At 44.9% G+C, this 26,924-nt stretch overlaps 1 protein-coding gene across 1 annotated transcript in view; it reads left to right on the forward strand.

The window, feature by feature from the left end:
* Window positions 1–26,924, forward strand: part of TGFA (transforming growth factor alpha) — a 49,827-nt gene that overhangs the window by 9,581 nt on the left and 13,322 nt on the right. The window contains exons 2-3 of the mRNA XM_081203289.1: window positions 7,913–7,966; window positions 25,651–25,768. Of these exons, the coding sequence (XP_081059415.1) occupies window positions 7,913–7,966; window positions 25,651–25,768 (172 nt within the window). The remainder of the gene's footprint in view (window positions 1–7,912; window positions 7,967–25,650; window positions 25,769–26,924) is intronic.

The raw sequence follows: 26,924 nt of genomic DNA on the forward strand, positions 1-26,924 counted from the left end.
TCTCATATATTCATGCAGAAGGTTCACACTGTAGGTCACACACTGGCTTCAGAACAATCTGGACTTCATAGTTCAGCTTCTCTCTGCCACTTGCATCATTGAAACCAAGAATGACCGTATACTGCTCCTGAAGCAGAAAATTGTGCTGCCTTTCCCCAGTTGACTGAGGAAAAAGAGGAACACACTGTATTGTTCATCGCTCATTTTTTGCCTCCCAAAATTGCTTAAGCAAAGCCCAGTGGTTTTTCCCCAGGGCAAGGGCTGGGGGTGGGGGTGGCGCGTATACACACACCCTCTTCCGAAGAACTTGGGAAGGGCCTCTTTTCTTTCAGCTGCAAATGTTTTGCTTTTACATCCCACAGAATCGCTTTGCATTGACTTGGTCATTGTGCTTTTCCTAATTGGACTTTGCAAATTGCTTGAACAATTGCTCAGTGCTGTGCTTGTTTTGTAGAATCATGTTCGTACGGCACTGTGCACAGTCACCTGGGTCCTTGACTAAAAAGGTGGGCCCTTGAATTTTTTGAGAGAGAGGAAGGTGTGCTGGTGCCCTTTCCCCTTTAGGCAGAATCCCCAGGGTTTGGTCCCATTCCCATACCTGACTGTGGAGCTCTCTCCCATGGGTGGCAGTCATGGTTGCCAGCCAGGATGGCTTTAAAAGAGCATTGGACAAAGACATGTAGGAGAGGAATAGCGATGGTTACTAGCCATGATGACTAGCTGGTGGGAACCACAGGAGGGGAGAGGGCTCTTGCTTGTGAATTTCCCACAAGCATCTGGTCAGCAACGGTGAGAAAAGGATGCATCCAGCAGGTTCTTTGTATGTTCTTATGTTCATTCCCCTGTCCCACCCCACCAGCTCTCCTTGGTCCTCTCCACAGATGGTCTTCAAGAGGCTCCTTCTGCCAAGGCATGAAGTCACCATCTGTGCTGTTATGCCAGCATTACAAGACAACTGGGACATGGTATTAGCACACTGACGTACGTTACTGTAATAGCAGCTCCTAACGTTGCGTAGCTCTGCTCATCTTGTGCAATTCTAAGGGGGGCCAGAATTTTCTCATGGACCTGACTTCTGCAGCTAGAAGATCAGAACCCTTTCCGATGAAGTAAATGCTTCCAGCCCTCAAGTGTTTGTGGCAGCGATAGGCTTGAAAGTGGCCGGCATGAGTGCCAGTCCACATGAGCAGGAGGTGTGTTCGTTCCAGGGTCCTGCTGCCTCCATCACACTACATACATAGGACAGAATTGCACGACTGTAAACTTGGTTTATTTATTTGTTGCATTTATTTCCCACCTTTTTCCCCCCAAGGAGCAGCATACATGGTTCCCACCCTCCTCATTTATTCTGCACAACAACCCTGTAGGGCAGGTTAGGCTGAGAGGCAGCAACTATCCTAAGTGAGCTTTATGCCTGAGCGGGGATTGGAACCCTGTCCTCTCCCAGGTCCTAGTCCGACACTCTAACCACTGCACCACACTGCATATTTCATTACACCAGGGACAATTTGCTCACTGTGATTGTGAGATGCCTCTTTGCTTGCCAGAGACCTTGGCGTGTCTGGTTTCAGAATTGGAATCTTGTCAGCATGGTGTTTGTGAGAGATAGCCTAACAGTGTGGTACGCAAAGTGACTTTGTGCAACCAAAACAGGCAGCACATCTGTGCATCTCAGGGATGCCATCCTCGTTGGGTTTGATGCCCTGCAAATGTAACTTGCTGGGGCAGATGCAGACTTCTCATGGTACAGGGCGGCTAGCGCTATATATATATATATATATATATATATATATATATATATATATATGTGTGTGTGTGTGTGTGTGTGTGTATGTATATATGTATGTATATATATATATGTACCGGTATATTAAAAATTATTAATTGAATATAAGAACATATAATCAAGTACAAGCAATCAAATACAGTTTTCCCCTAACCCCCCCAAACAGCCCCAACTACGTCCAGATTAGTAATATTGTCAAATTAAAAAAATATTTCTACAGTTGCTGGTTTAAAAAATATCATTCCACAGGCTGCCATGTATCTTAGGTGGTTTAAATGCATGTTCTTTCTTTGATGCATATGTAATAATGGAGGACCACGTTATGTAAAAATTATGTAGTTTCTCAAGTTTTCTTTCACGTACCCTTTCTGTTAACTTTTCCATCAAAATTAATTCCCAGACATAAGCATTGGCAGCTTTTGCAAAACTCTCTTTTCCTGCTCTGAAAGAATCCTGAATGGTAAGGGAGGGTTTTCTGTTCGGATTTTTGTTGTTGTCCGGGACAGAAACGTTGGTGGGATCACCTTTGCTGGCTTGGATCACCTTTGCTGGCTTGCTTTGTGCCATTTCCATTTTTGGAACAGCTGCCGTGAACTTCCTCTGAATCAAGCTGGGAAACGAAGTTTTCTCTCCTTCCAGGAGCGCTCCTCCTCCTTTGTGGTCCTGCCGGGTCGCCTTCCAGGCAGGCAGACCTCTGTTGTGGTTGCACTTCCTTGCTCCTGCTTCCAATTACGTCCCCTTGTATGTGGCTGAGATTGGGGAGGTGGGGTGCAAACATCTTCCCTGGTGCTGCTTGCTGCTCAATGCTTTGTTGTGCTGCTATTGCCTGTTGCTTGTTTTGTCTTGGAAGCCCCATGTAATTCAGTAGAACAAAGTGTGTGTGTGTTTGCGTTTGCACAGTTCTCAATACGCCTTGAGTTAGAGAAATTTTGGTGAAATCACAGTCGTGGAGACAGAGAGAAATTTGGAAGGAAGGGGGGCTGAAATTGGGAATCGTCCTAATGGGAAGCCTCTTCCGGATGAGATTTAAATATGCCAAAGTAAGAAAAAAGAATGGGTAACTGTCTGGGAAATGGTTTTCATTTAGGGGCCAGCGATTGTAAATAAATCAGGACATCGGAGCAGACATGGCTTAAAAACGCTTGCAAAAAGCAACAATAAGGATTATTTTAAAAGGGGAAATAGTTTGTAAGCAGAGATGTGTAATGCACTAAACAGTTTGAATATTTAAAATATCTGTCCAGCATATCACAAATTTAATTGTTGGAAAATTGGGTAAAAGGATTTGGAATGTAAGATGGTTTGGTTTATTTAAAGAGGGAAGGGAAGGTGGAGGGAAGTCTGGGGATTTGGGGTGTGTGTGTGTTTTCTTTTTGGTCTATTTTTTGATGTTAATGAGAAATGTGCGGGGTAATATGGTGCGGGGTAATATGGTGTACAATATACAGTATTGGATTTTTATAATTGAAAACTAATAAAAATTATTTAACAACAAAAAAAGAAATAACAACCTTGGATCGTGAACCCTTCTCTTCTTTCCACTCCCTCCATCACCCCCGTCTGGGTACAGTGCGACTACATCTTACATGGGGGTCTGGGTCCAAGGGATCCACGTTTGCACAAAAACCATGCATACCAAACCCTTTGAGCTACTTAGTGTGTGAAGGGGAGGGAGAGCGAATCCCCAGGACTCCCAGGGACTGAGTGCTGAGCGGGCTTTGCCCAGCAAGGCAGAGAATTTAACGGCTCTTTCCGCGCCAGGTCTGCTTGGTGGGCAAGGTGTGCTTGGCCCCTCATCTCTGGAAGGATGCTCCTGTGAGATCTCATAAGAACTCAGATGCCCCTCAAGATCTCGGGAGAGCACCCCAGAGCCGCTGCGCTGAGCAAGTCTTGCCCCCACCCTCCCAGTAAGAAGAAGCACTTAAAAACTCTTTCCGTGTTGGGTAGCCCAAGCAGACACCACACAACAAGAGCTTTTAAGCTCTTGCCCTTGCTTGGATAATTTTTTATTAGTTTTTTTAACATACCATTTTCAACAGTAATTAAACCTATTTTAACATCTTATTAAATATTTTGACTTCCATCAGTCCAGTCTGAAAATTTTCCAATCTAATCTCTTAGTATACATTTCTTGTTTTCCCTCTTACGTTTAAAATTCATAACCAATATCTCTCTTCTTTATCTACTCTGTAGCACTTCATATATTTCTTCCTACAAAACTTATTGTAGTCCTACTAGCGTAATTTGTGGATTACAATTGCTCTTCAAATAGTTCGTATACTTCTTCCAATCTTCTGTAAATCTCTGTTCCCGCAGCTTTCGAATCCTTCCGGTCATTTTGTCCAGTTCTGCATAGTCCATTATTTTCGTCTGCCGTTCTTCTTTCTTTGGAATTTCTTCTTGCTGCCATTTCTGGGCTAACAATACTCTTGCTGTTGTTGTTGTGTATAAAAACAATTTGACATCTTGCCTATTAATATCCTATAATACCAAGTAGAAATGCTTCTGGTTTTTTAAAAAATGTATATTTCAACATCTTTTTCATCTCATTATATATCATTTCCCAGAAGTTCTTTATTTTCTTACATTCCCACATTGCAGGGGGCTGGACTAAATGGCTCTTGGGACCCCTTACAACTCTATGTGGTCGAATTTGTGACTGTTAAATGAGCATAAATTGTGACCTTACTGTACTTCACTGTGGAATCTTCTGCAAGAGGCCTGATTGAGAGCCCAAAGTGCTGCCTTCTCAGTTCCGAAGGCCCAATCCTGCATTCTTGATAAAGTGAGTGCAGGCTGGTCAGAGAGCCAGAGTCACACGCCACGCCTTCTTGTGGAATCAGGCAGCTTCTGAACTCTGAGGGTGCCATGATTTTGAAGGGGATGTAGAAAGCAACCTAGAGTCGGAGCAGTGGCTCATCTGTCTGAGACCCTGGGTGAAGAGCAGAGGGCCACGACTTAAGCAGTTCTGCTCCATTAATATAAAGCGCTTGTGGAAGCTGACAATGCCTGTCTCTGGTTGAGAGTGTGTCCTGTCAGCTTGGGGAGTCTTCCTGCACTGCGACTATTGGATGATTAAGAGGAGAAGTCGGAGTGTGAACTCAAGCTGGGGGGTAGGGAGAGATGAAGAAGACTGCAGTGAGACGGCAGCCTGTAGTGGCTTGCCTTTGCTTCCTTGCATGGACTCCCATGTCCCAAGAAGATTGTCAGAGAAGTTTCCTCAAAACCACCCTTTCAAGAGCAGAATTAAGGAGGGGCCTTTATTCTGGATTAACCAAACCAGGGTGACTCATGTGGGCTTTGCCCTACATCTGGATGGACCTGATCATTCTGTCTCGGGGCATGAGAAGCATTCTCTCTTCCTCCCCTTGCTCTGGAATTCCCTCTTCCCACCCCCCACCCACCCACCCACCCACCCACCCACAAAGGCACACCAGCTTGAAAGCAGCTGCAAGTTAAGCAGGGGCAGGCCTGGTTAGTGTTTGAACGAGAGCCCCCTTGGAAATATGGGGCGCTGTAGGATTTTCTGTAAGTAGGGGAAGGCCTTAGCTCGGGAGCAGAGCTGGCTTTGCCTGCAGGAAATCTCAGGTTCAACCTCCAACATCTCCAAGGATGGCTGGGAGAGAGATCCTGAAACCCAGGAGAGACGCTTCCGGTCAGAGTTGACAGTACTGAGGTGACTGTATTGGTAGCATCTGATATCCCGAACCCTGCACTAAAAAGCAAGGGCGCTGTGTAGGGATCGCTCCGGGGACTGGGACCACAGTGGCATCTCCAGTTAAAACCAAACCAAACCAGTAATTCAACCTTGTCCAGCCTGGTCTCCTTCACCGTTTATGTATGTTTGTGTCATTTGTTGATTTATTATTTTAGTTATTGAATTTCTATTCCGCCCTTCATCCGAAGACCCCAGTGCAGTTTATAACATAAAAACACAAAAATGCATACCATAATAACAAAAACAATAACCCCCCTGCCCGCCACAGTTTACAAGGCCATGGATTGTTTAATTAGGCCAATACCTGAGAGAAGGGGAATACTTTTGCCATACTACGTACATTGATACTACAAATCCCATCATCCCTGAGCTGGGACTGGTGGGCACTGTAGTCTAAACCAGCTGGAGGGCAAGCAAGCTGGGAAAGACTGCAGGGACTCAGTCCCAAATGCTGGTCCAGCGCTCTGACTTGGGGTAAGGCAACTCCTTAGATATACATGCATTAAAATAAAGATTCCCTTCCCTGCCCCCCCCCCCCACGAGGGGGGTCACTAAGACCAGCTGTGTGGGAAAGCCAGTTTTTGTAGTTCGGTGTTTTGAGAATCCATCGGAAGCCCTTGCCAGGCATTCCTGTGCCTTCTGACTCCCCCAAGGACTCTTCCTTTGAACCGCGTGGGCCCATCGGTCTTTTCATAACTCAGAATTCCCAGCTGAGCTAATGAGTTCTCTGTGTGTGTTTTCGGCGGGTGTTGAACCCCGGCGGAGCTGGAGAGGTGCTTCTTCTGTGGGGCTGGGGAATGCCATGATCTCTGCTCCAGCTTGAATCATGGTGGGCACCGATCCCAAGGATGAGGTCGGCGAAAGCGCTTCCAAAACTTTTCCCATCACGCCTGGTGATGCTGTTGGCATATTTATGGGTCGCTGTATGGCTCGGCTGAGAGCTGCCTTGGTCGGGATCTGAGCCAGTGTCCTCGCTGGTGCTCTTCTGAATCAGTCCAGGGATTGGGTCAGCCCCCAACTCCTCTTCCTTCCCAGCTGGCACCTCCAGCAAAATCAAAGGAACAATGTGAAGCAAATTCTCTTCCCCACCCCACTTGCTAGTGAAAGTCCCTGTGTCCACTTCTGCCTGTGGTTCTGCCCACCTAACAGACGGATTTTGTTGCCTGGTATACGCTTTTTGGCAAGCACTTTCCCGCAATGTAATGTACAGTGGTGCCTCGCAAGACGAAATTAATCCGTTCCGTGAGTCTCTTCGTCTAGCGGTTTTTTCGTCTTGCGAAGCAACCCTATTAGCGCATTAGCGCTATTAGCGGTTTAGCGGCTATTAAAGGCTTAGCGGCTATTAAAGGCTTAGCGGATTAGCGGCTAAAAGGCTATTAGCGGCTTAGCGGCTTAGAAAAAGGGGGGAAATAGCGGGGAAAAATCGGAACACTTGCAAGACGTTTTCGTCTTGCAAAGCAAGCCCATAGGGAAAATCGTCTTGTGAAGCAGCTCAAAAACGGAAAACCCTTTCGTCTAGCGGGTTTTCCGTCTTGCGAGGCATTCGTCTTGCGGGGCACCACTGTAGTTGGTCCAGTATGTTATTTCCACTAATGCCCAATTTTGTATGCGTTTCCCTTACCATACAGTACATATTTTAACGCATTTTTTAGTTGGAGAATTGCACTGCAAAATTTGGATGTATGAATTTTGACAGACAGCTGCATTTCAGTTGCATTTGCAAATTTGGTGCATATTAAAATGCAAACAGAACAAATTTCTCCCCCAATCCTACTTCCATCCCATGCAGTCATCCTAATCAGGGACACTATCAGATGAGGTTTCTTTGCTCCTGAAACCCATCAAGTTACTCTTTAAAAAAAACAAAAAAAGCTTTTATTTTTTCTTTGTATAATCTTCAACTGCTGCAAAGGGCAATTAAAATCAAGTCCCATTTTATTAGTTAAAAAGTGACTCCTGAATCTGAGAAGGTTGAAGACCGGATTAAAGTCTGAATAGCTCTGACTTTAGTTGCTCCCCCCCCCCCGGCATGTGCTCTTGCCAAGAAATCCATTCATTTTTGTTAATTTGATTAGGAAGTAGCTGATTGCAAGATCCACTCTTTGGCCTTTGATCATGTGCAGAAGGGGGAACATAGTTTGAGCCAATGCAGCCCAGTCTTCTGTACGTTTACTTGGAAGTAAATATATTGGAAGTCAGCATGGCATGCAGACCTTGAATCACAACCCTAAACTTTCACCCTCGCTGGGTTGCATCAGAGTGTTTTGGGTATTGGATTTGGGTTGTAGATGTACCTGAATAATAAGGGGTGGGGGTGACACACAGCTTGTCATGGTGGGATTTTCAGTAAACTCTTGACGCTCTCAAATGATCCCTGTTTTTAAACCTGGCTATTTTTCCTTCTCTAGGTATTGTATTAGCTGTGTGCCAGGCCGTGGAGAACACAACGTCCGCCTTGAGTGGTGAGTTCATTAAGTTGTAAAATGAAATATGCTTGATGCCACCTGCCACTGTTTGCCTTCCCGTGTGGCTGGGTGTCAATCAAAAAGCACATGTCAAACGCTTCTCTGTGGTCTTGGTTCTTTGGTCTCTTGAGCTCCTCTTGGGCTATAAATGCAATAAATAACAAACCGGTAAGAGTTCCTCTATGGGAAGCAGTTGGCACTGTGGTCTAAACCACTGAGCCTAGGACTTGCCGATCAGAAGGTCGGCGGTTCAAATCCCCGTGACGGGGTGAGCTCCCGTTGCTCGGTCCCTGCTCCTGCCAACCTAGCGGTTCGAAAGTACATTCAAGTGCAAGTAGATAAATAGGTACTGCTCTGGCGGGAAGGTGAACGGCGTTTCCATGCGCTGCTCTGGTTTCTCCAGAAGCGGCTTAGTCATGCTGGCCACATGACCCGGAAGCTGTACGCCGGCTCCCTCGGCCAATAAAGCAAGATGAGCGCCGCAACCCCAGAGTCGTCCGCGACTGGACCTAACGGTCAGGGGTCCCTTTACCTTTACGAGTTCCTCTTGGTCCAAGGCTGCAGTCTGCCTTGTGTGTGAAAGCTTGGATTTGGGCTGCTGTTCACTCCTGCAGGGTAACTATTTAAGTGACAGCCCCTCTCCCAGCTCAACACTCTAACCACTGCAACGCATTGCCTCTGCCCTGTGGTGACTGCCTGCTGGCACAGATTCCTTCAACGTGTCTGCAGGCTCACTCTTAATTCCCCTAATCCTTGCAAACAAATAAATACAAATACTGCCATGTGGAGGTCTCCCTCTCCCCAGCAGTTAACATTGGAACTTTCTTTTAAGACTGCAGGCGGTGTGGCTGCCACGATCTCTGTGACTGGGGTTTCTCATTTAAAACACTTTTAGGTCACCAATTGTTCAGCTGCTCCCATTTTCAGCTGATGTAACCGAGGAGAGAGATTCTCTTATCTCCAGCATTGTTAACCTGGTTTTCTGCTGGCAAAAATGGAAGGAGGTGGTATCTGGTGGCAGCTCAGTTAAAAAACAAAAACCTTTCCTCATTCCAGCAGGGCTTGATAAGAATGGACTGCACAGCTGCCTAGTTATAAAATTATACTCTTCTGTTTTAGCTTCGTTTTTCTGGTCTCGAGGACAGGTAATGACGCAGAGCTGGTGTAGCCTTGCAACATTTTGTTCCTCTTGCAGCAGGGATCGTAATACTGGATCAAAAGGGATGGGACATCCCTCCTCGTTTTCAGCAAGAAAAGGAGAGGGAGAAGGGGGGGGGTGCCAAGGGAATGTATTTTTGTTCTCCCCCGCCCTGCCCACCCCCACCTGACTCCCATCAATCTCTCTCCAGTAGATAGATTGAGCTCTCTGGTCTTTCCCCAGTTTAGAATACGAAGAACTCAGCACCGTATTTTTCGCTCTATAAGACGCACCTAGTTTTTGGAGGAGGAAAACGGGGGGGGGGGATTCTGAATCCCAGAAGCCAGAACAGCAAGAGGGATCGCTGCACAGTGAAAGCAGTGATCCCTCTTGCTGTTCTGGCTTCTGGGATAGCCGCACAGCCTGCATTCGCTCCATAAGATGCACACACATTTCCCCTTACTTTTTAGGAGGGAAAAAGTGAGTCTTATAGAGCAAAAAATACGGTAATTTCCTTGCTGCATCAACCCAAAATGGGTCCAGCTGCCTACCTCTGAGGACCATGGCAGTGATGGATTTCCCAAATATTTTATCCAATAGTTTTTTGGTTTTTTTAAAAGTATGGCTGAATGAGAATGGAAAGGAGGAAGCAGTTGGGAGTCCTTTGGGGCGGCCAGCCTCTTGTTCCTGCTCCCCAGTTTTGCCAAATGTGCGGTTGTCAAAACTATCTTTGGAAAATTGCCTTCCTTTTGCTCTTCTGCCTAGATATGTATTTTCTCTGTTAGCCTTTTTTCAAGCAGTTGCATTTTCGTTTCTTGGGTGTAGGTTTGGGGTGTTTCTGTCTGTAGGTTTTTAAAACTTCCTAGACATTTTGCAAAGGAAGGCCTCGGTGTCAGCCTTTCCCCAACCTGGTGCCCTCTAGCTGGACTAACGCGTCCATCTGCCTCAGCCAGCACAGCTGTATGGTGCTATAGCTGATGAGAGTGGAAGCCCAAATCATCTGGAGGGCACCGGGTTGGAGAAAGCTGCTCAGTGCTGTGGTACAGAGAGCATTAAGCAGCTGTAGGCTGGACGCAGAACCAGCTATTCTGTCTCTGGAGCCTCAGCCCTTGGCCTGATTCCTTTTTAACTTGCAGTGCCCTGGGGTTAAGAGTGGGATCTGCTTCTGCAATCCTCTAATCCACTGGGCTATTAACCCCGAGCTTTTGTGATGTACAGAAATCGCCCTTCCTATATAGATTAAACCTGTGTACATGGCCAGCCTTGTTCCAATGAGATGCTTCCTGGAGCAAATTAAATTGGCTCTGGGCTGTTAGGGTGGCTTCCATGGAGGGATATGCAAAGCGTGAGCGGGTCCCGAGATCAAAGGGCAGCTTAGCTTTACAGGAGGCAGGATCTCTGCTGAAATGCTTCTGTCTGTTACTAATCAGGCGGCAGCCTTCCCTAATGATGCTTTGCAGTTGTGGGAGAAGAGGAGGATGTTCTGCAGCTGTGGAGGCAGAGAGAGGAGTTTGGCGTGATAATAACTTCAGTGCTTTACGAGGAAGTCTCCTCGTTGCTGTCCTGGCTGTAGGGGCTTCCAGCACCGTGTGGTGTGTCATATATGGCTGCTTCACACTTTATGCATTTTGGAGCCAAAGGATCTTTCCTTCCTTCCTCCCTTCTTCCCTTCCGTGCAGACAAGCCTGAGACGTATGGGAATCCTGCACATGGGTTGCTTGCTCCCTTGAAACCACAACCGGCAGCCTTTAGGGAGAGGCAGTCCTGGGGTCTTTGAAGTGATGCTGCTGGAGAGGGAAGTTTGCCACGGTAGGCTAGACGGCTTCTCAAACCTCTCCTGGGCGCTGGCAAAATAAAAATACGCTGGAGTCAGTAAAGCAGTATAATTGGGCCAAAGCTAAGAACATAAGAGGAGTTTGCAGGATCAGGCCAATGGCCCATCCAGCCAACTGGTGTTCAGAAACCATGGAAGCAGACCATAGTCATTGTGGCTCATAGCCAGCATTAACCCTCTCCTCCTCCATGAATTTGTCTAACCCTCCTTTACAGCCACCCAAGTTGGTGGCCATCACTGCCTCCTGTGGGAGCAAATTCCATAATTTACCTGCTTTGTGAAGAAGTCCTGTCTCTTGTCTGTCCTGAATCTGCCAACATTCAGGTTCTTTAGATGTCCATGAATTCTAGTGTTATGAGAGAGAGAGAAAAACGTTCCTCGGTCCACTTTCTCCATGCCATGCATAATTTTATAAACTTCTATCATGTTGCCTCTTACTCACCTTTTCTCTGAACTAAATAGTCCCAAATTCTGCAACTTTTCCTCATGGGAGAGCTGCTCCACCCCCCTAGAATATTTTGGTTCTTCTGAACATTGTCCAACTCTGCAATATCCTTTTTGAGATAATGTCACCCAGAGCTCTGGTTGCAACAAACACTAAGCCATGGTTGGTCTGCATGTCTGTCTGGACCCGTTCCAGTGGGCTGTGAGTTGTCCGAACCCAACAGCCCTGCTTAATCATAGTTTGTTTGTCCACACACCAAGTGGTCAGCAAGATGCAGAATCATGAGGCAGAAGCAGCTGGAAAACAAACCAAGTTTGGGAGAAACAAGCCGTGGTTTGTTTTCCTTGCCTGTGACACAACTTACGATTGAACAAACCATGGTTAGAACAAGCCATAGCTTAGGATTGTGTGCAAACACAGATTCTGTTTCCTCAAGGCACTGAAAACTTTGTGCCAAGAAAACAAATCCATATAAATTACACAAATGAAGCAAGTTTGTTTAAATTTGGGTATCAAAGCCCCTCTCTATGATCTTGTTCAGACCCCTTTAATCCTTGCAACCCTAAGGACTAGAAAGATATTTTTCCTCCTTAAATGGAAACTTAGGTTCTAAGGAAGCGGACTTCTCCACTCAGTGCCACATTCTGTGTTGTTTTTTTGCACTCCCGCTATGTTGCAGTGGCGTCATGGTGTGTGGTGTGTTCTGCTTCTTTGGGACCATTAGACTTGCACTCTGTATCAAACTTTTTGGCCCTTGGAGAGAAACCACCCCAGGTGTCACTTTGCAAATGATCAAGAGATCTGCTGGATGAATGCAGACCAGTTGTTCTTTTATGTGAAGCTATAAAATCCAATGGCGACTTTACAACCCAGCCTGCAGCTGTCTAGGTGTGTAGTAAAAATGGGTGACTCTGTTTTACCCTGGGTGAAATACCTTCTCGCAGACCTGTCTGTCCTTGGCACTAACAATGCCTCTTGACCCTTTTGAGCTGCAAGTGCTTCTGAACATGTGTGTGTTTCCCCATAAACTCTTGGCCATTTAGTTATTTGTCACACTTCCTGTGGAGATACCATATCTGTAAGACATTTTGACAGTTCAGTGTCCTAAGCATGCCTAATTCAAATCAGTTTTGACCTGACTCTTCCCAGAAAGAGTAAAAAAATATTACATAGTCACTACAGCTGTGTTAGGGGATGCGGGTGGCACTGTGGGTTAAACCACAGAGCCTAGGACTTGCCGATCAGAAAGTCGGCGGTTTGAATCCCCATGACAGGGTGAGCTCCCATTGCCTGGTCCCAGCTGCTGCCCACCTAGCAGTTCGAAAGCACGTCAAAATGCAAGTAGATAAATAGGTACCGCTCTGGCAGGAAGGTAAACGGTGTTTCCGTGCGCTGCTCTGGTTCGCCAGAAGCGGCTTAGTCATGCTGGCCACATGACCCGGAAGCTGTACGCCAGCTCCCTCGGCCAATAAAGCGAGATGAGCGCCGCAACCCCAGAGTCGGCCACAACTGGACCTGATGGCCAGGGGTCCCTTTACCTTTACCTTTTTACCTCAGTATTTCCCCCACTGACTGGCAGAGGCTTTCTGGCAGTGGCTCAACGTGAGAGGCACGTCGGCCACAAGTCCTTTGTCTGTCCTGAACCTTCCAAAATTCAGATTCCCCTTGCTCTGGCAAGCAAGAATGTGGCTTTTGGGTTTAACTGTTCTTTGTGGCAGAGGAGCACTCAGGAAATCCAAGGGTGAGGGAAATAATCAAACTCCTCTTTACTTTTACACTAGCAGTTTTGCACAGTTACACTGCCTTTGCAAGGTGGTTTGTGTTTCTCATGAAAAGCAAATGGTTGCACATCCGGTGACTGAATATCCTTTGTTAACGCCAAGTATTGCCCCAGTAAGCAACCTAGCTGCCAAATTCTGCACCAGCTGAAGTTTCTGAACCATCTTGAGAGGCAGACCTACATATAGTGTGTTGCAATAATCTAACCTAGAGGGTACCAGAGCATAGACAACAAAGGTAAGGTTATCAATAGGAGCACAGCTGGGCTACCAGCTGAAGCTGATGGAAGGCACTCTGTGCCACAGAGACTTCCTGGGATTCAAATGTGTGATTCTGGCCTGTTCTTAGCATCACTTTCAATGAATTCCCAGGCAAATAACTGTCGTGATCTGAAGACCTATTGCTGGCGTTTTTCCACATAAGCAAACAGAGTCCTGTGATTCAGGTCTTGAATTCTGAGTATCTACGAAGTGATTTGGACAATTCCAAAGTGCCTACGAGTTGAGGAGATGAAGTATAACTATGCATATAGAGGATGCCCAAATCCTGAAGAGTTTCAGCTGCTATTGACAAAGTACTACTGATGCAACTGGGTGCTCCCTGTCTCTTTGGATGGAGCTACTGGTCAGCTATCTGGTTAAATATTATCAGTTGGCTATATTTTGCCATAGTTACCAGTAAATATTCCAGGTATTCACCTGGCATTCCTCTGTTCAAACGGCAAGGGCTTGCTTCCTCGTCTCGCAGGTGTGTGTACATGCTCAACTGATCCATGGATCCACCTCAATCTGCCCTTTGAAATGAACACACTTAAACTGACTCTTGTCTTTTAATAGAGGGGTGTGTGGTTTTTCAATGGCATTTATAACTGTCTGGGTTCTTGGCTTTTCGCCAAGAGAACAACTCAGTCTCTTGCTAACATGCTTGGCTATAAATAATAGACTTGGGTGTTGTGATTTCGTAACAGTTAAGTAACTTGGGTATATAGATATAGCTTTGTTTTTACCATTCTTGAATTGTGACTGGAATTGTAACAATTCAGAATGTTACATCTTTAAAACAGCCGCTCATTACTTTGACAGAAGCTAATTACTTTGACAAACCCTTGTAATCCTTGTCAAGACTTGAGAATCCTAGATGAGCCTTGTGTATTATTTCATTCATTCATTCATTCATTCATTCATTCATTCACTTATCCAATGTGCTAATATATTTGCATGCTTTGTCCAGAAAGGCAGCATGCAATGATAACTAGCTTCATATAAATTACAGGAACATTAGCAAAATTGACCTTAGCCATAGCCATTAATTTCAGTGGGTCAGCTCTGAGTAAAACATAGTTGCATAGCACCCCAAGCTTTTAAATTGTTGGCCTTTGCAGTGCTTCCAGTGCAGGCATCCAGTGAACTTCCAGTGACCCATCCAGCCAAACTTCTCCAGCATAGTTGCTCCAGGCTTGCTACCCTTCCCTTTCCCTTCCCCTCCCCCACCCTCTGGCTCCACATCTCACACTGCCATGGTCTTAGGCTGTGAAGCCTTTGGGAAGCTTTTGGAATTTGAATGGAAACTCCCTTTCAGGTATGTCTCTGATGGCCTCAGCGTTGCTGGTTGAGAGGGCTTGGGGCTTTAAAACCTTCAAAAGGTCACCTAAAGACTTTCCCCAAGTTGTTTCCCAATGAGGATTTGGACTACGACTCCCATCACCCCCAGCATCATATGGCTGTGCTGGCTCGGCCAGATCCTCTGAAGGGCGCCAGGTTAGGGGAGGCAGGTGTAGAGATTTGAACTTGGGATTCCCCCAACCCAGGTCTCCCTATTCTTGCACTAATATTCTGGTATCACTGGTGCAGCGCTATGTGGAATATGCTGGATCAGCTGTTTCTTCCATAATGTGTGGAATATCCCAGTAAATCAAAGGGCACTGAATTATTTTTCTTCTTTACTCTATTCCTTGTCTTGTGTCTGTCCCTCCCACCTCATAGGATGTTCAGTAGATTTTATGAATGGATTGAATTGAAAGAGATTACATGTCAACACTTGCCTTTCTGGAAAGCACTGAAATGTAAGAAATATGGCTTGTGCAGAATACCTGTGTGTGTGGAGGTGTGTGGCAGGGGAAAGTTGTCTCACATGATCCATTACTTGGAATGGTGGGACCATAAAAAGCCGGATGTCTTAGGGTGTGTGTGTGTGTGTGTGTGTGTGTGTTGTTTTCTTCACGCTTTTTCTCAGGTTCAAAGCAAAACGGCTCTGGAGGTTTGTATGGGGCCAATTCATGCAACCCCTGGTTATTTACACGGCAGCCTGTTGAAAGGCATTTTGTGTCTCTTGGAAGGTGAACTTATAAATATCACTCCTGGCAGCTGGATAAAGCCTCCTTTCTAAGAGTCTGGTGTTCAATTTGACTTCAAAATGGCAGGCGCAAAATTATAGGAGGCTCTGCAAATCTCCAAGCTTGGAGGGAAGATTTCCGCCTTCTTAGAAGATGCTCAATGCCAGTTCCTCATGTCGGGACAGACATTAGCGAAGCGAAGCGAAGCTCTAATAGACTGAGCTGCATTGTTCTGTTGCTGTCCCGTCCTCCCGCCTTGTAGAAAAAGGCAGTTCTAAGACGTTTTTAGCCTTCTGAACCCTCATCCAGCCCCTTCCTGCTGGGGCCCAGTAGCTCAGCTGTGAGCTGTTGGTGCTTGCAGATGTGCTCTTGCCAAAATTTGCACCTTCTTAACTAATGCACAGGTTGGAACATAAGTCTCCTCTGGGTTTTGCACTTTTTTGAGTTTCACAGTCAGTTCCTGCCCCCAAACCACCAAAACACAATGGGAAATGTTAGAAATGCTGAGGTACAAAGACTGAGGTGCACATTTAAATATAAATGGGTGGTCACAAAGTCTGCCCCAGGATCTTGACTCTTCTATTACAGCAGATGAGTCTCAAGGGGGTATCCAAAGCAACTGTCTAATCCTGTTGTGTTGGATGGGTTTCAGTTAGTAAGCCTTGAGGATGTGGACAAGGGGCTTGGGTCGTAGTGGCAACCGCTAGCGCCTCTTGGCTGATAAAGACTAGGAGTGGTGGTCCCTCTGTGGCAGAGTGCCTTCCATCAGCTTCAGCTGGTGGCCCAACTGTGGCCCTATCTGGACCAGGATTGTCTAATTTCTCTCATCTATCCTCTGGTATGTAGGGCTGCCTTTAAAAATGGTTCAGAAACTTCAGCTGGTGCAGAATTCGGTGGCCAGGCTGCACATCAGGGCAAGATGGCGTGCGTATATTACACTGATCCTGGCCTGACTACACTGGCTGCCAATTAGTTTCCACGCCCGATTCAAGAGTGCTGGTTTTGACCTATAAAGCCTTAAATGGCTTAGGACAGCAAGACCTCAAAGACCACCTCTTCAGACCCTGTGATCATCCTCCAAGGACCTTCTTTGTATGCCTTTTCCACGAGATGTCCGGAGGGTGTCAACACCAGAATGGGCCTTTTCTGTGGTGGCTCCCCGTTTGTGGCATGATCTCCCCAAGGAGACTCGCCTAGTGCCTTCATTACATATCTTTGGGCAGCAGGCAAAAATGTTTCTTTGGCTTATTAACATTCTCTGGTTTTGATTCATTATGTATTTTGTGTTTTCATTTTGTATTTTTATGTTGGGAACTACCCTGTGATTTTTAGATGAAAGGCAGCATACTAGCTAACTAACTAAATTAATTAATCAGACTAGAGGTGTAGGAGGAGAACCAAAGGAGCAACTGAATCCTTTTTGATGTGGAAGCCTGGGACAATCAAAGGGGCTGTTTCATCAGCTTGTAAATCGCAGCTGTCTCGTTATGGCTCATTAATTGCTTTCCAGCTGCACAGTGAGCCCTGATCCAGTGCTTGAACTTAAAAAAATGTCCATCTATGCTAGTGAGTCAATAGACATACTTACATACTTAGGTAAAGGTAAAGGTACCCCTGACCATTAGGTCCAGTCGCAGACGACTCTGGAGTTGCGCTCTCATCTCTCTCTCTCTAGGCTGAGGGAGCTGGCGTTTGTCTGCAGACAGCTTCCGGGTCATGTGGCCAGCATGACTAAGCCGCTTCTGGCGTACCAGAGCAGCGCACGGAAACGCCATTTACCTTCCCATCGGAGCAGTACCTATTTACTTGCACTTGACGTGCTTTCGAACTGCTATGTGGGCAGGAGCTGGGGCCAAACAACGGGAGCTCACCCCATCGCGGGGATTCGAACCATCGACCTTCTGATTGGCAAGCCCTAGGCTCAGTGGTTTAGACCACAGTGCCACCTGCGTCCCTACTTACTTACTTACCTACGGTACTTAGCCAAACCTTTATTAGGCATTACAAGTGCAGTGGTACCTTGATTGTCAAATGCCTTCGTACTCAAACAACTTGGAACCCAAACACTGCAAGCCCGGAAGTAAGTGCTCCGGTTTGCGAACTTTTTTCGGAAGCTGAATATGCTCCGTTTTGAGTGCCACAAATCCATTTTGAGTGTTATGCTTCTGATTTGAGTGCCGCACTTCAGTTTTGAGTGTTACTCTGAGATTTGTCTTTTTCCCCCTATTTATTTTGCTTTTTTGTTTTTGCAGCTTTTTGCTTTGTTTTTGTGAATATGTGGAACCCAGTTCAGCTATTGATTGATAGTGTGACTGCAGTACATTGTTTATTGCTTTCATTTTATGGATCAGTGGTCTCATTAGATAGTAGAATTCATGTTAAATTGCTGTTTTAGGGGTTGTTTTTAAAAGCCTGGAAAGGATTAATCCATTTGGCATTACTTTCTATGGGAAAGCGCATCTTGGTTTGGGAGCACTTTGGTTTTGGAACGGAGTTCTGGAACGGATTAAGTTTGAGAACCAAGGTACCACTGTATAGGCCATCATAAAACATCCAGATGTAAAATTTTAAAATATATACAAATAAACAGCACATATACGAATATTGGAATTGGAGTCAATAGATTATCTTGCTGGTCCTTACAGAATGAGATGATAATATGTCACTGATCTGTGCAAAGCAAGCACTACAGTTAAGAGGAGGAACACTTAGACAGCAATACATCCCTTTTTCCCTTGCCTTAAGCTCATGTTCCTTTAAAAATAGCCCGAGGGAGCTTATCTTCTCCCACTGTTTACGGCTGTGTTTTGTTCCATTTGAAATCAGAGTACAATAAACAAGGAATTTTAAAATGTCGGGTGGTGGTGGTTTGGGGTATTTTTTATTTATATCCTTCATGGAAGTACTTGCTGCGCATCTCCTCTCCCCCATTGATTCTCACAACAACCCTGTGTGGTTGACTGGGACTGATTTGTTCAAGGCAGACCCCACAGTGAATTTCATGGCTGTGCAGAAAGTTAAACTGGGTCTCCTCGATCCAAATGCAACGTTTGGGTGTGGTGAAGGGAAGTAATCAAGGGAAGTAATAGTGCCACTGTATTCTGCTCTGGTCAGACCTCACCTGGAGTACTGCGTCCAGTTCTGGGCACCACAGTTCAAGAAGGACACTGACAAACTGGAACGTGTCCAGAGGAGGGCAACCAAAATGGTCAAAGGCCTGGAAACGATGCCTTATGAGGAACGGCTAAGGGAGCTGGGCATGTTTAGCCTGGAGAAGAGGAGGTTAAGGGGTGATATGATAGCCATGTTCAAATATATGAAAGGATGTCACATAGAGAGAGAGAAAGGTTGTTTTCTGCTGCTCCAGAGAAGCGGACACGGAGCAATGGATCCAAACCACAAGAAAGAAGATTCCACCTAAACATTAGGAAGAACTTCCTGACAGTAAGAGCTGTTCGACAGTGGAATTTGCTGCCAAGGAGTGTGGTGGAGTCTCCTACTTTGGAGGTCTTTAAGCAGAGGCTTGACAACCATATGTCAGGAGTGCTCTGATGGTGTTTCCTGCTTGGCAGGGGGTTGGACTCGATGGCCCTTGTGGTCTCTTCCAACTCTATGATTCTATGATTCTAAGGGGATGTGGCCACTAAAGAGTTAATGGAATGAACATTGTGTGTGTGTGTGTGTGTGTGTGTGTGTGTGTGTGTGTGTGTCAAAGTTGGCAACCTTCTTCCTCCGAGTGGGATTCGCTTTCTTCGTCAACTTGGGGCCTTCCAGCACGGTTTCTTGACCTGACCTGTGACATGATTTTTCTTATTGCGCTTTGACTACAATTAAGAACGACTGTGTTTCATTTCAATTTTCCAGTTGTTTTTTGAGAACTGGAACAAGCCTACCTTTTTCCTCAAAGAAAGTATTAACTTAATGTAGGAAAAGTTTTCGACGATGTTTAATTTCTTCCAGGGTCTCATTTGAAACATTTCGAAGTTGTGGTTTTAATTAGCTCTGCTGCCTGGTTTGCCATTAACTTTCTGCAACAGGAACTTGATGGGGCTTTGAAATGGAGAATGGGTGGGCTTTTTATATAAGGGGCGATCTGCTGAGCAGGATGTTGTTTTCCATGTCAACTGTTGGCCAACAATTTAAAACAGCCCAGGATGTGTTGAATAATTGAGTAACAATGTGGGAGGATCAGGATTCCCTGAACGTTTCCTGAACCATACTTATTGGTAATCTCTTTAATACCAAACATTCTTCATAATAACGGTTAATAAATAATAAATATGGAATAACCGGCACAAAAGTTTTGCCAGTTTCTCCATTTTGCGAAGTTCTCTCTCTCTCTCTCTCTCTCTCTCTCTCTCTCTCTCTCTCTCTCTCTCACACACACACACACACACACACACACACACACTTGTATGTATGTTTGGTCTATGGTTGTTCCTTGTGCTTACAGATTTATTTATTTTTTTACATCTCTTCGGAAAGCAAGCAGATTTTCTTTTCTTTTTTATTATACATTTTTATTGGGTTTTTTAAACATATCATTTCCAACAATCATATAACATAATTTCTTACCTTATACAATGGTTTAGACTTCCGTCAACACCTCTGATGATTTTTCGTTCTTTATCACTTATTCTGCATTTCTTAATTTCTCTATTACTCTTAATTGTCATTAACTAATAATTCTTCTCATAGTCTTTCTTGCAATATTTCAGATAATAATCCTTACAAAACTTCTTGCGGTCCTACTAGCGTAATCTGTTCATTACAATTACTTTTCAAATAGTTCGTATATTCAGTCTTCTAAGAATCTCTGATTCCGCAGGTTTCGAACACTTCCAGTTAATTTATCTAATTCTGCATAGTTCATCAACTTCATCCGCCATTCTTCTTTCGTCAGTAATTCTTCTTGCTTCCATTTTTGTGCCAATAATATTCTTGCTGCCATCATTGCATATAAAAACAACTTACAATCCTGTCTATTAATATCATCTCCTACACTGCCAAGTAAAAATGCTTCTGGTTTCTTAATGAATGTATAGTTCAACATCTTTTTCATCTCATTATATATCATTTCCCAGAAGTTTTTCGCTTTTTTACATTCCCACAGCAAGCAGATTTTCTAAGGCAGGGCTGGAGAACTGATGGCCAACCAGATGTTGTTGGACTTCCAGATGTCGGAGGACCACAGTTTCCCCCATCCCTTTTGCAAAGTGAAAAGTTGGCTGACAGACCCATGTTACAGGATGCCCCTTAACTGCTTGTGAACTTCCTGGTCAGCCGCTGTGAGAAAAGAATGCTGGACTAGATGGGCTGATTCACTGGGCTCTTACGTTTTTGTGTTCTCCTTAGGGTCTTGCTGTTTGTGGTGTTGGGCTGGTTACATTTTTTGGAGGGGAGAGAAATTGGTGTCCTCAGGAACCTGTGGTGTAAATTTTGAGTTGTGGGGGTGGCAGTGGTTAGAGAAGCAAGGATAGGAAGCTATGAGTGGGCAAATACAACTGCAAAAGATTTAAACACCTGCTGAAAACTTTTTCAGTGCCGCTAGGAAATTGTGCAGGCAATTAAGAGAACATCTTTCCAGATTGGTTAGTTGATGATCTCACATTTTAAGCTTTTCATTATTTATCACACAAACATATGTAAATGGCTTTTGACATTTTTTAATGATACAGTGATATATAAATTATTTTTAGAAGTAAATTTCTATCCATTTGGAAGTGTGGGCTTAGGGGGTTAGGGCCAAGCCTTCATGGAGGTGAGGTAGGACAGATGTTGAAGTCGGACACGTTTATTTCTTGCTTTATTTCACATAATTTATACATTGCTTAATTGTAAAAAAAGCCAACCAACCTTCAGAGCAGTCTACAAAAAAGATAAAATGATCAATAAGAAGAATTGATAACAATGTAGGTTTTTCCAAAAGTTAAAATAACAATAGACTAAAAACGGATTAAAACGTGCACCAACTTTCTAAGCATCTGGACAGGATTGTCTAAACAAAAATGTTTGCGCAGCGAAGGCTCCTGCTTGATGTCAAGAGGCAGGGAGTTCCAGAGGGTAGGTGCTGCCACACTAAAATTTTGAGCTCTTACAAATGTGGGGCAGGTTTTATGTGGCAGCATTTGCGCCAAGTGACGACAGGAGGCAGTCCAGTCCTGAGGGGCAGAGTGCTGATCCCGTTTCTGCTCAGACATATGTAGCTTAATGTAATGAAATTAAGCCTTCCAAACCGTACTAGACACGCACACCTCTTAGGTTCTGCGTACTGCTGCGTACGAAATCTGAAAGATCGCTGTGTTCTTCAAACCTTCTCACACAAGGCCTGCCTTCTTATTCTGTTTACCTCTTCTGCTATGAGTTGAGGGGAAGTGTGGATGTCTGGGTGGCGGGGGCACATTGGATCTGGTGAGTAAACACACGCAGGATCATGTTGTAAGGCTGTGTGCAGACTGCAGCCCGGCTGCGTCGATTTCACCGTGTCATTGCCATTGTGGGAGGGGGCCTGGAAGCCTTTGGGAAACGGAGCCAGGGTACCACTTCGCACTCCACTAACAACCGAGACTACCAGATTTATTGTGGCATCAGCTTTTGTCTGCCTGCTGCAACATATGGTTTACTTGAGCAAAGTAAAGCCACCCACACAACAGCGCAGGCAGACTAGTCTGAAGGAAGTTGCTTGCTCCAGAAAAGTACCTTGCAGCCTCTGTCTTCCCCTGGTGAGATTTTTCAGCTGTCAGCCAGCATCTTTAACCAGTGCTAACAATGTCCAGCTTAAAGCACTCTCAGAAAATACTTACATGACCAGTCAAACTGTGGCTTTCAAAGGATCTGTTAGGCTCTCTAGTTTATCACAAACGAGGGATACTTTTTGTCTCAATAACCTTTTAAAGGCTTTTGTCCTGTTTTTAAAGGTACAGTGGTGCCTCGCAAGACGAAAAGAATCCATTCTATGATTCTCTTCGTCTAGCGGTTTTTTCGTCTTGCGAAGCAAGCCCATTGAAGGATTAGCGCTATTAGCGGCTTTTAGCGGCTTTTAGCGGCTTATCTGCTGATCGGATCAGCTGATAAGTGGCTTAGCGGCTTAGAAAAAGGGGGGGGGAAGGGAAAAAAACCCGCAGGATCTCGCAAGACATTGTTGTCTTGCGAAGCAAGCCCATAGGAGATTCGTTTTGCGAAGCACCTCCAAAACGGAAAACTCTTTCGTCTAGCGAGTTTTCTGTCTTGCGAGGCATTCGTCTTGCAGGGCACCACTGTAGTTAATTCTCATGAAACTCTTTTTATTTAAATCATTATTTCTTATTTGTTACATTTTCTCCAAGGAGCTCAAGGTGGGATACATGGTTCTTCTTCCTCTTTTAATTCAATCCCCACAACAACAGCAACCTGTGAAGTAGGTTAGTCGAGGCAGTGACTGGTCACCCGCTGAGCTTCATGGCAAGTGTGGAGATTTGAACCCTGGTCTCCCAGATCCTAGAGCTCGACACTCAATCCACTGTACCACATTGTCTCTTCTACAGTTGATATGTCACTCAATTACAATAGTCTCTGAGTACAGTCTTACCTCATGTTACATCTGCTTCATGTTACGTTCTTTCAGGTAACGTCCCGTGGCGACCCAGAAGTACCGGAAAGGGTTACTTCCGGGTTTCACCACTCACACATGCTCAGAAGCACAAAGTGACGTCATGCGCAGAAGCGGTGAATCGTAACTTGTGCGTGCACCGCTGTGCCTGCGGGTTGCGTTCTTTTCATGTTGCGAATGGGCCTCCAAAATGGAGCCCATTCACAACCAGAGGTACCACTGTAGTTTACAAAAGTGTTGCAAAAATTGCAGCCTTGGTTACTGCTAACATCCAGTTAGACATGTTAAAATTCTTGCACTAAGATTTTTTCCAGGTGTTTTTTGCAAGTAATGGCAAATAATACATTGGCGTGCATTGCTCATGAGGGTTACCCAGTATTCTGAAAACCTCCCAAAATGGCTGGGGAAACCCAGCCAGATGGGTGGGGTATAAATAATAAAGTTGTTGTTGTTGTTGTTCTGGAATTTGCCAATCTGGTGGTTGTGGTACTTAGTATGGAAGGTGGCCTTTTGTAGCAGCTGCCCCCAGCACGATGCTTGGACTACAACTCCCATCAAGCTGTCACCCAAAACATCTGGAGGGTGCCAAATTTAGGAAGATTGCTTTATGGCATGTGATATTCCGTGAGCCTCTTTGAGAGGACAGTGTCAAGAAAGGCAGCCCAGGAATGTCTTGCATAAATGCATAAATATATCTTCATTTATTATTACGACTATTTAAGTTGTAAGACACATGGCTTCTAAAAAGGTTGAATGATGTCATGGTCAGTTACCTTCTTCCTGTAAATGGATGTGTTCTTAGCGGCACACATTCTCAGCCCACTACCCCACAAAAGTATGTGTGACAAGAATCCTTATATTAACAGCTGTTACTGCTGCCTTTGTTCCTTCTTTTTTAATTTTTTTTAATTTTTTTTAAAATTTAATATAATTATTACAAAACACAAGCAAAATACTGCAAATACATACATACATATATATTTCAGATAAGCACGCATATATATAAAAAGAACAAAAAAGGAAAAAGGAAGAAAAGGAGAAGAAGAAGACAAATTGGAAGAATTTCTTCCAAATTTATTCTACAAGTATTTCAATAATAAAATTTCATTGATTGACTTCCTTCGCTTACACTGCACTTCCTATATACATTTTAAGCAAAATTGTATCTGTTATCCCATATTTTCCCCATACAATCTCATACAAATATTCTAATCGATAAGTTTTCTAAATCTTTCATAAATCTATTCTAAACACAACCAATCTCTTACACTTAATTTGATTTGATAAGACAAAAACAAAAAAATATAATCCAGAAACAATGGAAATGTTTAAATGATTATTTATGTAAAACGTAAAGGGACCCCTGACCATTAGGTCCAGTCGTGGCCGACTCTGGGGTTGCGGCGCTCATCTCGCTTTATTGGCCGAGGGAGCCGGCGTACAGCTTCCGGGTCTTGTGGCCAGCATGACTAAGCCGCTTCTGGCAAACCAGAGCAGCGCACGGAAACGCCGCTTACCTTCCCACCGGGAGTGGTACCTATTTATCTACTTGCACTTGATGTGCTTTTGAACTGCTAGGTTGGCAGGAGCAGGGACTGAGCAACGGGAGCTCACCCCGTCACGGGGATTTGAATTGCCCACCTTCTGATCGGCAAGTCCTAGGCTCTGTGGTTTAACCCACAGCGCCACCCGCGTCCTTTGTCCCTTCTGCTTGCCTTGCAGTAATGCCAAACCTTGGCTTGGTTCATGCACTCTAGCTATGGCGTTCTAGTCGAGCCTTGGTGGTAGGTGAGGGACAACCCGTGGGTGAAAACATGCACAGACTGAGCATGACCTCTGTTTCTCTCTGCAGCCTCTTCTGGGCACCCCAAACATGTTCGCCATCCTATGGAAGTGCCTGCAGGAGGCAGTGATGGCCACCAGCGGATGGCTTTTCATGTCCTTAGGATGGCCTGGGGGGGGGGAGGCAATTTGGTGTAGGTTATATTTTAATGCTTGGCTACCTAATAATTTCTTTCTGAAACAATTCACAAACTGAAATGAAGTTACCCTTCCAATTTTGCTCCACTTCATATTTTGCAGTGCACCTCTCTAACCAAGGAATGTGTAGATAAATGCTTGTACTAAGGGCAAGCATGCCTAAAAATGCATATGTTTGTGAATTTATTTTTATTTTTACGAAAAGCCCAATATTAAGCAAAATTGCTTGCCGAAATGTTCATATCATGTACACCTTCATGTAGAAATGTATATAAAGGTGCACAGCATTGCTGATGAATTCTCATGAAAATCTTTTTTAAAACAATACAAACTGATGGGGGAAATGGGGTAAACTAAATTTGAGAGATACCAATATTGACAAATTAGTTCATCCTTATGGTAAAATTGGAATAATGGAAACCTCACAAATTACATTCTCTCTCTCTTGCTCTCTCTCTCTCTCTAGTATCTGCAAAACAAACAAAGAGGCTGATTGAAGTATGTTTCTTTGTATGTAGTGTGAGTTGTATTGGCAGTGGTACCAAAGATTAACCAGTCTTCTCTCTCTCGTCCATCCTTTCTTAGGTCCGCCAGTGGCTGCTGCTGTGAGATCTCATTTTAACAGCTGTCCGGATGCTCATAGTGAGTTTTGCTTCCATGGTACTTGCAGGTTCTTGGTGCAAGAGGAAAAACCAGCTTGCGTGTAAGTCTCACTCTTGCATCTTGTAATACCCACCTCGTTGCATTTAGCAGTAACCGTGCAGTCGGCATGTCACGAAAGAAAGGGTCCCTGCCTCCATGCATTAGACCAGGCATAGGCAAACTCGGCCCTCCAGATGTTTTGGGACTGCAATTCCCACCATCCCTGACCACTGGTCCTGTTAACTAGGGATCATGGGAGTTGTAGGCCAAAAACATCTGGAGGGCCAAGTTTGCCTATGCCTGCATTAGACACTTGGGTCACCAGATGTTGTTGGACTGTGTCATCCCTGACAATCGGCTAAGTTGGCTGAGGATGATGGGAATTGGAGTCCAGTAGAAGAAGACTGCCTTAGGGCATGGGGATGGCTCTTGGGCCCTTGTGGGGCATATGGGAAAGCTCCCTTCATCTGCAAGATCTGCCTTGTTGGAATGTTGAGAGTTGGCGCGAAGAGAATAAACATGTCAACGTGATCCAGAGCACATGCTGTGTTCGGATGGGGAAGAGTAAAATACCAATAATTTTATTAATGTTTTAAAATTAACGTATATGCCACTTACCGTATTTTTCGCTCTATAACACGCACCAGACCATAACACGCACATAGTTTTTAGAGGAGGAAAACAAGAAAAAAATATTCTACATGAAATAGTGGATATATGATTTTTGTGGTTCATGCTGTGGCCACAGACATGTGATCTGACAGTGAGTTTGGAGTAGCCCAATGCAAAAATCCTGAGGATCCATGTGGATCCATGCTTTGTAACCACGGAGGGAAGGAAGGGGAACCATGGATCCTCTGCTCACGACTGCAGCAGATCCCACCCGCCACACGCAGGCATTCGCTCCATAACACGCACAGAGATTTCCCCTTACTTTCTAGGAGGAAAAAAGTGAGTGTTATGGTGCAAAAAATACGGTATATGCCAAAATGGTTCCTAAGCAGCTAAAATTTCACATTACATAGCAGAAGTATAAATACGTAGAATTCATTGGTTTATTTGGATCATGCCTGGCTAGTGCCCTGATTAGGAACACTGTGCAGTCTTTCCCGTGGGGAACACGTGCCTCAAAAGAGCGCTGCAAACTCCGGAGTGAGGCAGAGAGAGCAGGACTTTGCGCTTCACTCTAAATGGGAAACGCAAACCAGGCCTTCCGT

Source organism: Podarcis bocagei, assembly GCF_964188305.1.
Source record: "Podarcis bocagei genome assembly, chromosome: 7".
Taxonomy (NCBI): domain Eukaryota; kingdom Metazoa; phylum Chordata; class Lepidosauria; order Squamata; family Lacertidae; genus Podarcis; species Podarcis bocagei.